Source organism: Octopus bimaculoides, chromosome 2 (genome assembly GCF_046866305.1).
Source record: "Octopus bimaculoides isolate indiv1 chromosome 2, ASM4686630v1, whole genome shotgun sequence".
NCBI lineage: Eukaryota > Metazoa > Mollusca > Cephalopoda > Octopoda > Octopodidae > Octopus > Octopus bimaculoides.
Window position 1 is genome coordinate 79,567,809 of NC_142929.1, and position 19,364 is coordinate 79,587,172.

At 33.9% G+C, this 19,364-nt stretch overlaps 1 protein-coding gene across 4 annotated transcripts in view; it reads left to right on the plus strand.

Moving 5' to 3' along the window:
* Positions 1 to 17,315, plus strand: part of LOC106876726 (casein kinase I) — a 231,937-nt gene extending 214,622 nt beyond the window's left edge. For all 4 annotated transcript variants that reach the window (XM_089347086.1, XM_089347088.1, XM_089347087.1 and 1 more), the window contains 2 exons: positions 14,068 to 14,174; positions 15,733 to 17,315. In XM_089347086.1, the coding sequence (XP_089203212.1) occupies positions 14,068 to 14,174; positions 15,733 to 15,781 (156 nt within the window). In that variant the 3' untranslated portion in view covers positions 15,782 to 17,315. The remainder of the gene's footprint in view (positions 1 to 14,067; positions 14,175 to 15,732) is intronic.
* Positions 17,316 to 19,364: the final 2,049 nt, after the last annotated feature.

Below are 19,364 nucleotides of genomic sequence, written 5' to 3' on the forward strand. Positions count from 1 at the left end.
TGTACATCAGAGAAATTTCTGATGTTATTTGCTAAAGATCCCTTACTAAACAGAAATCTTGCAGGCTCTGAGAATATACCCACTTTTTAAACATATGCCCTTCTTGAATAGGTAGATCTCCTTGATGGTTTAGTCAATGTTTGTTTATTAAGCCATCAAGATATATGTTTACTTGTGTGTTTGTGTGTGTGTGTGTGTGTGTGTGTGCATGCATGCGTGCGCACCCACCTACACAGCATTTCCAAAGTAGCTTTAGCATTATTATATTTTGCTAACAACTGAGCTCAGGTGAGTTTCTTAATGTATGTCCTTGTCTTTCTATTCCTCTCTCATAGTGCTTCACCACAGCCATCACCCCTCATGCCATACCATTCATTAAGTATCCCACCTTCACTCTGTTGACTGCCAAAACTCAGGGATTCCAGAATGGCTGATGTAATACCGTGCTACTCATATTGCCATCCATCTGGACTAACCCTAGTTACTTGAACAGGATTATCTTTTTATTGTCTCATTTTTTAAAAATTTGATTATTCCTTTGTTTTAACAAAGACATTTTTTTCCAAAATATATAAGTGTATGTGTGTGCATATGCTCACATCATCAAATTCACAATGAAACACAAAATAAAATTTTATATATTTAAATGCTGAAGGGACTTCTAGCTCATCCTCCATGTGCACAAGCTCTATGTGTGTGTATGTGCATATGGATGTGTATATCTGTTAGCATAAAGCTGCCTCCCTTGAGACTCACAGTCTTACTAGCTGCATGGTAACCTTGCTAGCATTGGTGCTACAAAAGCAAAAAGCACCTGATACTTGCTGTATAGTGGTTGATACTAGGAAGGGCATCCAGCCATGGAAACTACACCAATGCAGATATTGGAGCACAGTGCAGTTTTTGAGCCTGTCAGGTCTTGTCAAACTGTCCAACCCATGGCAGCATGGGACATGGACTCTGATGATGATGATAAATATGAATTTCTATTGGTTTCAACAGCCACAATACAGTTGTTCAATCAATACTATGTTACCTGCTCATGAAATTAGTGATGTAACTGGCTGTGTATTCCACAAACTTATGTAACTTCACAGTAATTTTCAAGCAGAATCAGTGTGACATAGTGTATGACAAGGCTGTACCTTTGAATTACAGGTACAAACCATTCAAAAGTGATTGGTTGACCTAAGACTGCAGTAAAATAACATTTTCCCCAAATAGCTGTCACTTGGATCAAACCCAAGTTCTCATTGTTATAAAGCAGTGCTCCAAAACCAGTATGCTGCGGCACACTGGTGTGCCATGAGACGATGCTAGGTGTGCCACAGTGTAACCTGAAGATAATTTTTTCCCCCTATACTTTTAATTATATTTTTAGTTCAGGTGTGCTGCTAAATTTTGAAAAGAATATAAGTGTACCGGATGGATGCAGAACACTGTTATAAAGGGAGTACTGAACTCTTTGGCTGTGTTCTGAGTATGTGTGGGGAAATTTGAGTGGCCCATAAATACAATGCAACCTAATGTACATGACATGCTCCAAACTTCAACTTTCTCATCTGTCTCTCAGATAGAGCATCATTGTCAGCATAGTTGGTTTCAGTCTTGTGTAGGGAATAAAAAGGAACACCATGCTCTTGGCTTTGGCCACTTTCCATAGCAATTCAAAGATTGCTAGCTTTTTGAAAATGGTTGGGTCTTTCATGTTCCAGATTGGAAAAAAAAAACTGGAGGTCACTTGTGTGAATGTAGTATCTGCAGCCAAGAGAAAGAAACTATCTCAGCAATGTGATGTCAGTTATCAGGATGGTTCAGTCTGTCAAGGTAGGTTAAGGACATCATTGGTGATAAATCCAGCTGAAGGTGGGATGGTAGAGTCCACTATCTGACTGGTACTGCATATTGACATCAGCTACAAGTTCTGTGATGAGAATACTATTCATATTTATCAATAACAGGAAGAATCATGTAATCATGTGATTTGCTAGCTCTTTCAATTTGAAATCCAGTGGTCAGGGTACTCACTGAAATGAGTTTAAAGGGCAGTACAAGCAGGGGTCACTTAATCTGTGGATGCAGTTTTATCTGTGACTGAACCAAGACAGTCATTAAGGTTGAGGACAGTTTGTTGAATGACCTGTTGTCTTTTGTTATGTATCTAGTTGAATGCGTGTGCTATTTTTGAAGGAGTATGTTATTTTCCTCTGCTTGGTGGTTTTGTTCATGGTTGCCTGGTACACCCTTTATGCCACCCTCCCACTTGCATGCACAAATGTCCACTTATGTGTTTGTAATTCTGTGGCCTATTCAACTACCTTTCTATGTATTAAGAACAGACATTTTTTTTTAAAACTAGACTGGACCTGTAAGAAGTGGCATTAAATTATTAATTCTGTGTATTAGCATTCAGTTGAACATATATAACAATAGGCTAACTCCTAACTTGGTAAAACTTCCCCCATCACTCTCCCCTTGTTTTCATGTACTACATTCAGTTTTCATGTTTTCCTTTTTCTTTATACTTTTTCTTTCCCCTTTCATTTATTTGTCTTTGTGTGTGTGTGTGTGTGTGTGTGTGTGTAAGTATATGTATGTATTTTGAAAAAAAATTATAATTAAGCATATATCTCATCCATATATTTCAATATATTTATGTCTTTACATGAACATTTTTAGAAAACAAAATAAAACTTGTCAGGATTAACATGTCTGTGCCAACGACCTTCACCTGAACAATCAGTATAATAGAATATATACGATTACGCTGATTAAGCACATAATGACTACCACCTCACTCACTCACCTTCCTCTGTCTGACCTCTCTTGGAGACTTTCCTCTCTCTTCATTTATGTTTCTGTTTACTACATCAACACACTACCTCTTCCTGCACTAAATTTCTGAGGAATTATCTTAGCGAATACTGTTTTAAGAAGCCAAAATAAGTAAAACTCCAAAGTAAACAGTAGTCCCTATTGATAATATTGTTTTCACTTTATAGTCAATATTGAATCCTTTATTCAATGCATTTAAGTACACAGACCTATAAAATCAGCAGTTATATAAGGTGCTATTTTAGCAACTAGTCTGTGAACAACACTGAAAGTTACGTTAAATTTGCTTGTATATGTGTGTGGGAGAGGGAGAGAGAGAGAGAGAGAGAGGACTTGACTGAGCTAGAGCAATGAATACAGTACTTTTCAGTGTTTATTACAGCACTGTGAGTTCAAATCCTGCAATGGTCGACTTTAACCTTCATCCTCTTGGGTTTGATAAAAGTATTAGTCAAGTTCTTGAGTTAAACTACCCCCATTCGCCAAACTGTGTTCAGACTTGGAGAGGGATGGGTTCTGTCAGGCTTGAAATACTCAAGACATGTTGTATGTCACAGCAGTGTCTCTACAACTGTGGGAGTTAAAGAGTCTCCCCTGCCCACACCATATATATATATATATATATATATATATATATATATATATATCTTGTCCCATAGGTCTTATAGACTCAACAACAGCTAATTATAATATTGTAGCTGAAATGGAACTAAGTTACCATTTTCACATTGTTTGCCAGCATTAAAGTCATCCTGTATTGGTTAGTCTGTTTCACAGTCATCACCCTTTATCCTTAAACCTCTTGGTGACCTGTTATCAGTTCAGGTTTAAATGACCATATTATCTTTCTCTATTTGTTTGAGGTTGTTGTTGTTTAGCCTTAGTCCATCTCTGGTTGAGCAGAGATGGCCTGGTGATGACCTATGATCAAAACCATTGTAGCCATTATTATTTTGACCAACACCTTTCAGGTTTTTTGCCAGCTTCCTTGTTGGAGGTTTCTTGGGTGGTTTACCAATAAAAGACCTACTAGTCCTAACGAATCACTTATTCTACTCACCAGTACATAACCAAACTGAAAGAATCAGCCAAAACAGGAAGTAATGGGAGGATTGTCATCAGGTCTCTACAGGCACAGAGGCCACGGCCACCTGTGGTTACTTGATTCTGAATTTTGAGTTAGCAGCTTGGAGAGTTAGATCATCTAATACAATGTTACAACAAGGACACATGAAAGGTAGATTGGTCAATAGAAGAAAGACATATAAAAGCCAATGCCTAGCTCTTGCTATACCAGACCTGGACACCATAATCATGCTACATTTCATTTTAGATGTATGTAGTTCTATATATTGTCTAGAATGTTGGAGCCTTTTTTAAAGGTTAGGTGTGATATGAAGGAGATTTAACCACTATTTCTTTCAGGTTGAATGGTCATTTATGAGTATCCCGTGTTGGTTCAGTTATTCTTGTTGTTTGGCCCCAGGCCAGCTCCAGTTGAGCACATCAATGATGATCAGAGGATTTCATGCTATGGTCTTCCTGTTATACCAGAGTCTACATTGGTCCAGTGTATCCTTCTTTTTTGAGGTGACATTATTTGACTGCTACTTTTAGCAAATTTAATGACCATATAGTGGCTCTGTCATTGGCTGGTGATGTTCCTTCCCCTATAGTATGTGGCTTTGTGCCAGTTTTACAAACTATCATCATCATGATTATTATTATATTTTATAAAGATTGATGTAACTCTTCACAAAGGTAAATAGACAATAAGAAGAGCATGATGTGATTTGTGACAGATTGTTTATTTAATGATTTGAACAATGTTTCAACAAATTGTCTTCTCCAAGTTCAAAACGTATATTTGAACTTGAAGACAGACAATCTGTTGAAATATCGTTCAAACTCTTAAGAAGACAGATGACCTGCTGAAATATCATTTAAACTGAAATAAACAATCTGTTAGAAAACATATTGCGCTTTTCTTATTGTCTCATCATCATCATCATCATCATCATTATTATTATTATTATAAATAATTATTATTAATAGTGGGAGCCATGGAGATTTCAAGAGGAAGTCAGCATATTTGAATATCTACTTTCCATTCTGCCGATGTCTGTGTCTGTCTGTACTCATAATACTGGTAAACATTTAAACTTACTAACAAACAAACGAAAAAAAAAATGGCAGTGCCCCAGCATGGCCACAGCCTTTGGTCTGGAACACATAAAAGAGTAACACCTACAGCTATTTACCAACGAAGGTTATTTCACTTTAATTTAGCTATGTATAAATGTGTCTTTTAATGCTTTAAATTCTTAGATCTTCATGATATTGTTTCATTATGTTAGACATTTTGACTGTCCTGTGATTTGAACAAATGCAGAATAATATAGACTTTCTCCCCCACTCCACACTTGTATTTCTATTCACTAATTCTACTATTTCCATTTCTCTCTTTGTCTTCCCTTCTCCCCCCTGTATATGTCTTTTTCCATTCAGATTATTACCTCCCTTGGTGTAACACACTGCTAAAACAATCAAACCACAAGGACAAGCAAAATAATATTGTATTAATAATAATCCTAACTCAATTTCCAAAGGCATTTTGTTCAGAGAAATCTGAACAGAACAGTTAATGTTGGCCAACAACAGACAACAGACGATGACAATAATGATAATATCAAATTTCTAATTTGAATTTTTTGATATCAGTTAATTTTTTATTTATTTCATTATTATTTTTTAATTGAAACCATCTCACCCCTGGTATTTCTCTTTTATGTCATTATTAATTGCAAGTATAACCAGTGCTAATGCTCATTATGAGATATATCCCACTTTTCCTCCATTTCAATAGAAGTGAGGTTAATGTCAACATCTCAGTTATAGTTTCAAAGTGTTGCTGACCCTATTTTTAAAATGTTTTCCTGTATCATCACTTTGAATAAATCAATTTCTACTTTGGTTTACTAAAATGCCATATTGACTGCTTGTTTGGTTAACATTTGCTTTTGTCTCACTAAAGAAGATTTATCTGTTATGCACTCAATGTCATAAAATCAGAGATAAACACAAGCTAAAGACATATAAGACATTAATTAGCTGTATAGAGAGATGATGGAGAGAAATTGCACAGGACTTGAGAAATTTTTTATGAGTTCTCAGTTGCCAGCTAGTATACTGCTATTTATGGGTGATAAATCAAAGATACTTGAGCAACTTGCTTAAGGGTTTCCCAGTATAGTATAGTGATTAGGAAATGGAAGGATAATTGGAATCAAAGACTATGATCATTTAATAATTTTGTTGTTGTTACGTAAGAGGTATGTGGTTTCTAACTGAGAAGAAATGACTGGTTTTGATATCTGTTATTTTACCAATAGTATTATTAATGTAATTGAGTTGAATTTTGAATATTGAGATATTGGAAATAATTCAACACTGCCTGTGTTATCTAGTTTTAAGATAGTAGTCAGAATATTTTCTTTTAATGTATATGCTTTCAGTTATTTAGTCAGGTATTCTAAATATCTATATGCTAACTACTTGCCCTTTCACTCAGTATTTAATATTTGTACATATTTTATGGCTCACAACATACCCTGGTAAAAACCTCTGATAAGATTTGTAGATGCTTCAGATCTACTCTAATGACTAACATGATGTTGCTACACTTATTAAGATAATGAAAGTGAGATTGTAATTAGTAACCAGAAAGTAAGCGAGAATTAAACTTACATTTTTGGCATAACAAGAAAAAGAGGTGAAGTAGAGCGGTGATAGAAAATGAAAACTGAAAATGTGTAAATCTATGTGGATCTTTAAGTCTGATTGGTTGCCATAGAAAATTGTTCTTATGATAAAGCAGGATGTTTTTATGAAGTAAGTTGATTGATGTCTGGTGGGATGTATGTTGGGCTGATCAATTTACCAAATAGGTAGAAGCCACTGAAGAAGAGAAAAAAACAAACAAACAAAAAACATTGCTATGTGTGGTATAAAGTTAAAAAAGCTTCCTGGGTAACTGTTGATAGATTTATTGCGGCTTACATAGTGAGCACATTCACAATGGCTGTCCATGAAAGCTGAGTCCTTTTTGCTTTAAAGTTTAGGATGGGGCAGGGAATGATGATTAAACTAGCATGATGTAGTGAAGGCGTGTTGCCTGGGGTGTTACACGCATGAATGTAACATTGTGGTTTTGATTTCCAGACTGTATGGTATGTTGTGTTCTTGAGCAAAACATTTCATTTTCATGTTGTTTCAGTCCACTCAGTCATAAATGAGTAAACCTGCGACAGGCTGACACCCTATTCAGTGGGGAAATGTTGTCATCTCAGTCACTTGAGCCTTAGGAGTTTCCAACGACTTGAGACAGTAATGTTGAGGGTTGATGATGATAATGATAATATGATGTAGATAGTACAGGGGATCTTGATTATATTATTTTATTTGCTACCTCACATTCATGAGTTCAAACCTCACAAGGTTTTTATATGAAATAAGTAGTAGTGGTAATATACTTTGTTGGTTAAATCAGTAATAATTCTGTAAATAATTATCATTTAACAATGGAAAGTGTGTTGTCCTTATGCAAACCCATTTTTGCCTCTGAGAAGAGGTGGTCCATATAAGTCTAGCCACTATCCTTGGACCTGTCCAGCATGAGAGGCCCTACCAAGAGATTGTGCTCGGCTGGCATAACTCTTGGTTATTGAGACACACAAGCCACCTTACAACTAGGAGTGGACTGAATATATTGAGAGATTTTTTCTATGGTTTGATACTTTACCTGTCACTAGTGGTCACCTGTTTCTCATCAAAATCATATTTCTCCTTGGCCAACTGTTTTTCATGGATTATTGGAATGGAACAACATCATTTCTCTGATGGTGATGCTTTTCTACAGCCATAAAGTGATGTCAGGCCAAGAGTGTACACAAACACAAGTGCTCATACATACATACATTTGTGTGTACATGTATATGTGTGTGTGCACATATATTTATGTATGTGTGTGCATAAACACACACACACACATGATGGGCTTCCAAAAATATAATTTTTAGTAAAAAGGGTCATGTAATGTTTGGGTGACCCAAAATATGTATGATACCTGTATAAAAAATGAAGTTCTTTATGGGTAACATAGAGACCTGACAAAGGGTTGACAGGGAGATGATGAACATGTATTGTAAATTCAGTTAATACTATGAATCCTTATGTAAAAGAACTTTAGTGTGATAGTTTTATTGTTAGAAACTTGAAGCATAAACAAATCTGAATGGATTAATTAGTTATTCTTGGGAGAATGGAACAAGTATTAAAAGAAAAGTGGGATTAATTGCATAGAAGTCAGTTTAAAATTCAGTTTGTTAGTTTATTCTAGTATATAATATAGATCATCCTGTTTGGAAAGAATGAAGAAACAAACATAAGCGTATTTGTTTCAGTAGTGTTTGCTAATTTATTGTTCAATATTTATATATTTTATATGATTAATTGATAACTAATATAAATGTTGGTTGTTTGGTTGGTTTCGCCAGTCATGTTTTACATCATAAAGATGGAGAGAGTAAACGAAAGTTACAGACACAATCAACATGAGAGGTGCAGGATAAATGCACCTGCTAGCCTTGGTAGCAAGCAAGGAGTAAAGGAATGCTGCACACAACACACACACACACACACACACACACACACGCGCGCGTGCGTTCTGAAAATGAGTATTCATTTCATCATTTTGTATAAATATCAAGAAATTTGATAAAAAGCTAACTTGTAATTATGTCAATTTCCTGATATTTCCCATTGCAGCAAAAGTATACTTCCAAAGTTGCCCATCATATGGTGACTTATACTCTATAACTTTTATAAAAATTTAGGAGTTGGATTCATAATTTGAACGTTAAAAATTTGCACTTATTTCCACATATTAATTAATCTTGTAAATATTATGAATTCAGACCAGTTTCAGGTAATTTCCCTCATTATTCTTCTTGTAATATTCCTCATAACTCAATCATCCAATGAAAAAATATTTTTCTTAAACGTCTGTTTTTCCATGAATGAGGTTATATTGAAATATTATTTTTAATTCACATTGATTGTATAATATTGAATTAGCTTAGTCTTTTCATTGTTTTTTTGTAATCTTATACTTAATCTTGATGCCATCAGTTCTTTTTGATTCCCCTTCCCCAAAATAATTCAGTTAATGTTTGTAGAATAATCAGTACAAATTGATGTTGCAGGAAAACAAAGAGGTTTTTTCTATATAATGTTGGTGACTTGATTTCAAATTTACATTCATAATTTTTCCATCACATTCAAGTTTTGTGAAATCACATTCTTGTTACTTTGTGTCTGCATTGAAATCTGTACATAGTCTTGTTTTTTTATCCCCCTTGACAAAGTAGCCATATCATGTGACATAGCTTAATTACCATTTAATATCTTGAATGGTGTCATCACATAACTTAACTTGTGTAAATGTCCCAGGGATTTTCTGCTGTTAGTAGACAATATATACCAAAGGAACATATGAACAACATCATGGGTTAAAGCTGTCTTAGGTTGAAGAGTTATTGAGAGACTAACAAGAAGATACTATATATTGCTTGTGCACTGCACAGAATTAACAGCTGTGTTCAGTAGTCAATGAAAAGTTAATGTGATATGATGCCCTTCCTAACATAAAATAGTTGGCATTAGGAAGGGCATCAAGTTGTAAAAACCCTGCCAAAGCTGCCATGTATGTTACAGCCCTTCAGCTTACTAGATTCTGTCAAACCGTCCAACACATACTAGCATGGAAAATGGACATCAAATTATGTTGATGATTTGGTATGGTGTGAACCTACAATTCATTTTTGTAACTTAATTTTGTAATCCAAGCATATGGTTGGTTTTGCATAGAAAAATAAAATCAAAGATCAGTTGCCCAAACAGCTTATCAGTCTTAAAACTAGTACCAAATGATTAAACAAGTCTGCTGCCAGTTCTGCCAACAAATTCAGCTAGTGATATGGAAACAAAAAAAAAATAGCCTCTATATTTCAGATGTTGGTAGTTCCTTACTAGGGTTAAATGACTTGATGCAGGATTTGGAATTAACAAAAGTAAAAGCCAGAGCTGCTTGATTCTAGTTTTCAACTGTGACAGTTTCTTCATCCAAACACCACCATTTCCTATTTTCACCACCCTCATTTCAAGTATTCTCTGTTTTACTTAAAATTCAAAGGCATTGCTTTTTGCAGGGGTACCGATAATATCAGTGGCCTGATGCAAAAGATTTGCTGTAACTATTGATCCTAAAAGTAGAGACTTTTCTTTGCACTGAAAGACAGCTCTAAGTGAAACTTGGAGCTGTCTTAATGCACAATGGTTTGTGAGAAAGACCTGCAATACCAGTAGCTTATTCTACTGGCATTAATGAAATAGGTTAAGTCATGGAAGTATTGTTTAAGTTCATCAAATTCAATCAGCATATATAGAATATTATATACAAGGAGCATACATAGAATATTTGTGGTACCTTAAAAGTTCTAGCATTGCTTCCTGGTTTATACAACTTGTCTGTTGAATAGCAGAGATGATGATAAATCTCTATAAAAAAAAAAACAAAAACAAAAAAGTAGTTGGACATCTAGGAGTGAACAAGTTGTTGGTGGATATAACGTTTAACAACCCAGTATTGGTTAATTGTCTAAAAGTATATCTTCCATTATTCCACATTAAACTTGCTTTTTGAAGAGTATGGATTGTCAAGGCAATGGTTTTCAATAATTAAAAGACGAAGAAGATAGAAAGTTAGGAGCTGGAGTTTTTACTGGACTGTAGATCCATAGTGTCATTTATAACTCCTTGTTGCCAGATAGAACTAAATGCATCTTAATTTCCTTTGGGAACCAGAGCTGAAAACTACCATCAAATGTTGCAATTTGTCCATTCTCACCTTGACTTCTTCTGTACCACCCTGAGACTTGTATGTAACTATGAGCATGGTGAACATTTCCTCAAGTTGATCTGTGTTATAGAAAGGAGATATCAAAAGAAATTCCAATTGAAATATGGTTGATGTTTATTGCTGGTTCCTTCAGAAAAAGAATTCTTCATCCTACTAAAGAGTCTACAGCAAAGTTTCACTTCTAACAAGGATTTTTATTTTGATAATAACTTAATGTGGACAGCGATGGTTGGGTGCAGGGGCAGGTAACTCTGCCAATGAGAAACACCAGCCTGTCCCAAGTCGGAAGGAGGAATAATAAATCCTGTTAGCATAATTTAGGTATGACTAACATGAAAAAAAAAAAAAAATGACATGGCACAGAAGTAATATTGTCTGTTTATATAGTAGGTACCAGGGACAAAAAATCAAAAAGACAGGAGATGGTCTTCGGTTATAAGCATCATTGATTTAGTGGGAAATGGTACTTCTCATGTCTCCGTAACAGACAAAAAGTTGAAGTTTGTTGCATAGTGTTATCTATAAAAGTTGTGTGAAAATGATTGCTATTCATTGTAAATTTCTTGAAAATTCCATAGTAATCATCTTCTACATTTTGACTTATATTTGTATATGTGTGCACATGCATGAGACTATATACACCACTTGAATAGCTTCTGCTAGTGTTTGGTTATCTTTATTCTAGTGAGGATTAGTATTATTATTATGAAGAGATTCTTTCCTCTTTAAAAGAATAAGTTTAATTAAGCAAGAATGATAATTGCATTTGTATACAAGTCTGCAAATACATCACATCTCCAGTTGCTATAATTTTGTCATTTGGAGGGATCTATCTTTCCTAGTTTTACTTTTGTATATGAGACCTTTTTTTGTCGGTACACTGCTCTTGTTCATTGAACAAATGTAGTTTTATGGTCATATCAATGCAATAATTTATCATGTAGCATCACAGACCTCTACATATTCACTTGACTTGCTAGAAATAACTATCAATTCCACCCTCAAACTACGCCACCCTACTGTCTTAGAATAGGACACATTTGAGTCTAGAATGCATTTTTTCCTGATCCTCAAAAAAGAAAGGATGCGATAGTCATAGCTGGAATACCTTTAATCATAGCCCTTCTTGATCATGTCTGACTTGGGGTTAAACAATGGCAATATTTTTTGCATTTGTTGCCACATTATAGAGAAACCCTTTGCTATTGAGAGAGGGGTATCATTATTCAGAACTTCTTCCATTCTTTTCTCTTTTATTGTAATTACTGCTATTCTTCCATTAGTGTTACCTCCAACACTCTTTTTAAACTTACTTTGATGTATAAAGACAAACAGGCAGGTTGTATCAGAAAGAGAACTCCAAAATATAGTTTGAAGTTACGTACATAAAATATGTATAGAAAATGAAATTATGTAATTGAAGTTCTTCAATGTTTAAAGTGATGTTCCAGAATCTTATTTTGCTGAGTTTCTCTTTTTTTGTGTGTGATGTTTCTCTGGGGTGGTGGGGACAAAACATTTGTACATTTACGTGTCATTGGAGGTCATTCGTGTTATTTTGAATTGTAACTATCTTTGATATCTTTCTTTCTTTCTTTTTTTTTTTTGTTTCTCTTTTTTTTCACTGAGCCTTGTCTTATAAGCATTATAATTTTAACCTCTTTAGAAAAAATATATAGAAAATATTGATGTAGTTTCTATTCACACAAAGGTGAGAAGCAGATGTTTTATCAGCAAATATATAGTCATATTCTTTAGCTCATCATTCTTATGTGAACTTTTGAGATTAAAACAAATTCACAGTGCAAAAATATTTTGCAGGAAGTATTTTCTTCCTGAATGTACTAAAACTAATCTAGTTTGGGCTTTTCTACAATATATATTAAGTTACTTAATCTTGTTTTTTATTGAGCAGCAGGCTAATCATGTTTGTCTCTTAATTATACCAACATGCTTCTTTTGTATGGTAATCAATTCTTGTTATTGCTTGGAATTATTCCTTTCAAGACATCACTTACAGCATTTTAAGCTCTTCACTTTGTTGGGGAAAGACACTTTCAGGATCTTTGTTTGTCAGTAAGCTCCATTTCTATCCCAGTACAAAAACAACATAAGCTGAAGCTGTATTCCTTCTTTGACATCATCTATTCCCATACACATGCACACACAGTTCTTTACCTCTATCTAGGCCGTAGATTTGCTCATTTTTTTCAAGTAGTGTTACATGAAAAGAAAAGAAAAATACAAAACAAAAAAAAAACAATCTCTGATCATTCGTGAAATGTTTAGAGTTTCAGGACTATTATTAGTCGTCCTAGTGTAGTTTTTCAGAACAGCTAATAATATTTTATTAATAGTCAACCAAGGAACTATTTTTAATATGGCTTTCACTCCTCTCTAACAAAACGTAATCTTTAAAGGTATACCTAGAATGTGAAAGAAAGGGAATTAATTTTTTCTTTTTAAACTCTTGTTCAATTTTATCCTTTGACTTCTCTAATTTGAAACCAAAAATTATATCTATCATCCTTGTAATGTTTTCATGTCTTGCTAGTTGTGTTATTTTATCATCATTGATTAAAATAATTATGTTTGTTTTAGTTATAATCACTTTCATATTACTATTTAAATACAGTGGAACCTCGGTTTACTATCACCTCTCATCGTGAACGAAATCAATTTACAAACAATTTTTTTAACATAAAATGTCTCAGGTGATGAATAGTCTCTTAAGTAATGAGCACATAAGCCAGCAACAACAGTTGGCAACAAGCTGCAGGGTATCAGTGGGAGAGTGTCAGCTGCTGTCTAACTTTCACTGAGTGCACATCTCTGCTCCAATTTGCAATGCTTTGCTTCAATTTCCGATGGGGGAAAAATAGTTTTGGTTTACAAGCATTTTGGGTGATGAATGGCCTTCAGGAACGAATTAAATTTGTAAACTGAGGTTCAACTGTATTGCCTTAATTCTAAAAAATAATTTATTTATATATAAAAGCATTTCTTAACTTGTATATTTTTTTTATTCTAAGTTGTTAGATAAACACATTTTTATAAATCTTGATTAAAGAACCAACTTCCTTTAAACCCTTTTAAAAAGAGTTATTTAAAAAAGCAAGAGAACAAAATATGTTGTTCAATCATTTAAACAATTGTTTTGCCAGACACCAAAACTGTATTTCATTGTAATGTTGGTTAAATGGTTTTATTTTTATTTTATGGTTTTTATTTTATGGTTTTCTTTTTATTTGAAGGTGGTAAGTTCTACAAATGGGGAATTAGCCCCAGATGATCCCACTGCTTATTCTAACACACCAATTGCAGTACAGGCTGCGGATGTTGAAGTTGTTGATGAAACAAAGTATGTTGATTTATCTGTTGAACTATTTTATTTATTTATTTATTCAAATTTTATTTTAGGATACCTCAACCTTCTCTGAATCTAAACAAGAACTTTTGAAATCAAGCCCGAAACTTATCTAAGTCACAGGAGAATGAGGATGTAAATTTTTATATTGTGTAATTCAGTGGTTCCCAAAGTGGGTCATACTGCTCCCTTGAGGGCAGTGGAAAGCTCCAGTGGGGCATTGAAGAAAAGTGAGATGATTATTGGGTGGCCAGGGGGGGGGGGGCTTGGATGTAAAAAAAAAAATTAAATAATGGATTAATTAGGTTAAGTTTTGTGAAACAGTTATTTTGAATTTGCTGCAGAAAGTGGTCTGTGTTTGGTGGTGAGTGGGGATGGGCACTAAAAATGTGGCCTGGGTGCCAAGGGGCAGCAGCCTGAAAACGTTTGAGAACTACTGGTCTAATTCATTCTGATGATAATGGATGAAGAAAATTTAAAGGGCTGCTTTTTTTTATAATGGTTGTCATATTTACAAAAAATGTAGGTTCAACTTTCATGGACACTTTTGCCACCCAGGAATATTTTAACCTAATATTCTGTATGCTATTATTTAAAGGTTTACCTACTTCAAATTCCATCATTAAATTAAAAATACACACACACAGACACACACTCACACCTTTCTGGAAGGTAAGCTCAGTTTTGCAACAAATAACTGAAATTTTGTAATGAAAGTAAATGTCTTACAACGTTGAGGTCAAGTTTTCAGTTGTAGTTTGCATAACAATTATAATTTCTCATTTCCAAAATATTTTTAAATGCTTTCCTAGGAGTTTTCTGCATGTCAGACTGTTTTACTTAAATTTATTATATCATAAATGATTTCTGGGTTAGAAAAGAGATTGTAATTTAGTACTTTCTCTTATTTAACAAAACACAGACAATAGTGATATTGGATTTATTTGATCTCATTTGGACTAGGCCTTCCTAAGGACCACGCTATAGGTTCCTATGCTCAACAAGCAGAGAAATTTTGCAAGGTGAAACATAATTGCTGTCAGGCTCATTTCATGGAGGGGAGCCTTTTGAAATTCAAGGGATCTACAAGGTGTTTTTAAAGGACCATTCTTTGGCTCTATGAGTAGCCCAGGACTAATGCCCAAATAAAAGTCCCTGTTGATAAGTTTTTATACCATTTAAAAGGTTTGACTCTAAACACCACAATATTCTTTAAGTTATTGTTATTAACCTATTGAAACTTCATGTGTTCTGTGATGTTGACACTAACTGTTGTTAGTATACATGACATGAGGTGGGAAGCTAAGAGGGCCAGAGGACAAAGACATTTTGAGACCATTCTTTGTGTAGTATTAAAAATTGATGCTGCCATCCACCATGATTGGATGATTAGAAGTAGGAAAGCCTTAACTTGTTAAAACATGAGTTAATTATTAAAATTTTTGAAAGCCACCCTGTGCATTCTGTTACAGGAAAATGGTAATAAAGCAATTTTGATGAAATATTTCAAACAAACCCCTAAATGCCTATTTATGCTATTTTGTTGTTACAGGTGCTGTTTCTTCCGACGACGTAAGAAAAAGAAGAACAGACAAAGCTAAGGCCAAGTGTGTAGTTATGTGTCTACAAATCCCTGTTAAAAATGTACAGTTCATGAATGATCAGAGCAACCTTCGCATCTTTTCTCTACATCTTCCTCACTTATTATTTTTGGTATTGTAGCAATAGCAGACACTGGAATTTCTTCTGTTGGCCCTGAACATTGTGTATAGACATAATCTTTGGATTGGATCAGGGGCCTTATCTTTCTACTGACTTATTAACAGTGGACTAATTGCTCAGGCACCCATGCACTTAATTACACACATACACACACACACTACAGTTGATTGCTGTGATGTGTTGTTATTCAACATATGCATTAGTTTTATAATTTTATCAACATAGAAATACTCTAACTGGCTTCCATTTTTTTTTAACTTAAAGAAATGTTGTTATTATCATTATTATTATTATTCCTTCCCTCAAATGTTCATTGCTTTATATCAACTTGAAAAGAAGTTATTTGTTAGTTTATAAATTTATCGTAACTGATGCAGCAATAAACTTCAGTATTTGTATCATCTTTAAAGATATACATTCCTAGGGAGGGACAGCTTTCCTTGCACATATTATGTGTGTGTGTGCGTGCATGTGTACATATGTATGTATCTAGGCATGTGTGTGTATATGTATATACACCGCAGACATGTGTATGTGTGTGTACATGTGTATGCATTTTTTTTTATAAATTTATTCCTGCAAATTCTTGATTGCTCTTCCTATTTTCATTCTCTCATTTCATTTATGGTAGTTAATCAGTCCAACTCATTTGTGTATGTGACTTGTAATTATGTTTCTTGAGGCTTACAGTAAATACTGATAAAGTCCTTAAACATGCTGATGGTTTCTCTTAGCTGTCAAGGATATTTTCATATTTGCTTACATTTGCTAAAACTTAGTCTACCTTTAGTATTGAATGGGTAAATATCCTATATACACACGTGTTATGATTATCACTTGCATTGACAAACATTAAAATAATCATTCACACACACACACACACACACACATATATATACAACACGTACATGTCTGCTAATGAGAAGTGGTGTGAAACCTTATAGTTATTTTCACAAGTTAATCCAGCATGTTAATAAGTGATGGACATGTGATGTCCATAGGGGACAGTGAAAAAATTGCTGAAATATTTGGGCAGATGGTAACTAGGTACCTTCTTATTATTATGTCCTTATTGTTTTTAACAATTAACCTTTGTTGCTGCTGCTGTTGCTCTTCATTAGAGTGAGGAAGAACTCTTTAAGGAGAAAAGACATGCAAATGTTATCTGGCCTGTTCTCACCATGCTAGAAATTTGTCCCATTGTGTGAACTTTTAATACTTGACAGCAGGTGGGATCTACCATTCTATGCAACTAGTTGTGGACTACATTTTTTACTCAGAAACGATTATGTGACAGTGGCTCATTGCACTGTGTGTGTGTGTGTGTGTGTGAGGGAGAGAGGGAGGTGAGAGAGAAGAAAAGATTAAAAGGAAAGAGAGAGAGAGAGAGAGAGAGAGAGAGAGAGACAAAAATTTTATTGCAAGCGGTATGCTTGATCAGGCCTGATTTTAATTTGCTTAGAGGTTTGTGGGATCTTTAGGGACCTCCACATTATTTTTATATTTAAAAGGGGAAAACAAAACATGAAGACAACAAACTCTAAGAAAATATTTTATTTCTGCATCAGATGCCTGACTATCATCATTACCTGACGCCATTCATGTCATTTTCTTCTCTATATACATATATGTGTATATATGTATGTATTCTCTAAACACACACACACACACACATTCTTTTGTCTGTATTAGAGAGAATGAATCTGAAAGGAAACTTGTCTAATGGTTGTTTCATATCTCTCCTGGTGTTGTTTTATTCACTTAATTGTTGTATTGGGAGGTGTAATGGGGGTGGGAGATAATCTATACCCAACTTTTTACTAATCTTTCTATAATTATTTCATCACTTCATATCTCATTGTAATATTGTCCTTCTATATGACTTTTTTGCTTCATACTTCTAATCTAAGTAGCAAGAAAAACAAACTCCTTGCCATCATCATCATTTTTGTTCAAACCTATCTGGTCTTTTTAACAATATCTATCTATCAGAATGATCTGCACTGAGCCACTTTTGTTTGCTTCTCTTCCAGAAAATAATGTCTTTCTTACATATTTTAGTTGACATTAACTAACTTTTATCTGTAACTTTATTTCAACTGCTTAGATCTCTTTCGGCAGACTTCCTTTAGCTAATGAAACCTATCATTCTACATTTTAGATGTGCTATTTTGCTCAATAAGTGTTGTTATCTCTTTTAAAAAGACAGTTTTTCTCCACCAAATAGGTACATAGTTCCTTTTTTCTTTTTGTATTTTTGAGTAAGTAGTGAGTTTAGATGCTTTTCAATAAAGAACTATAGTTTTAGATTTTATCTGATATTCAGTGCGATTTTATAACAAATTAATAAGACATGAACTTTTCTTTTTTTCTCGCACACATTCATTCACTCTTTCACATGATATTTGCACAATGTAAACTTTACAACAACAAATAAATGAAAATTTATATTGATTGCTTGAGTAAGTAGGATATTGTATTATTATCTCATCAATATTTCATTATTATTATTATTATTATTATTATTATTATTATAGTTTGTATATTAAAAATATTTATTCCATAAATATTGTAGAGGAGAAGATAATATTTTATAAGCTGCTTAAAAATACATGGCACATATTTTATTTTTAAATTCTTTGATAGTGCTAGCAACACGTTGTGTAATATCTATGAGGAAAGTGCATTTTAAATGCCATGTTTTTGGGGCTTGCACAAAGAAATTTTTTTTTTTTTTTTTTTAAATAAAAATTTAGAATTCATTAATTGGGCTACATTTTGTTGCATATCCTTGGTGTTCTCTTGACTTAGGGTGGTGCAGTAACAACTAAACTTAAGGAGTTTCAAAGTAAAATACTAATAAAGTATATTTTTAAGTATTTGAATAATTAAATCTATGAATGTCAGAAACACCTTATCATTAAGATTGTATTGCTTTTCCCTCCCCAAAGAGAATACTATTTTCATATTCTGTGTGTGTGTGTGCGTGCGTGCGCGCGTGTGTGTGTGTGCGTGTGTGCGTGCGTGTGTGCATGTGTGTGTGCACACATGCTTCATGGTGGGTCTTTTGGCTTTTGATATGATTTAAGTCAGTTGTTGAGTTTGTGTGTTTTGAAAAGAAGCATTTATATATCCAACTTAGACCTACACACATAAATAAATAAATATGTAAAGGTGTATGTTATGTTTGTATGTAATTGGGAACAGCCTTTTGTTTATGAAGTATCTTTTAGTTTGGAGGAATTTTGAGGTTTCAATTGTAGGGAAAAATTTTTAAATATTTCAATGTCATTTCAGCTTTTGTTATTCCTGAGCATAGAATCTTTTACCAATTAAATTGGTAAAAAAAGGACAATATTCAGCTTTTTATCAAGATACTACTTCGTATGAGTGTGTGCATGCTTCTGCTCTGCCTCTCACACTGGATTTCTTTAAATATTGTATCCTCAATGAGAGAGCTTG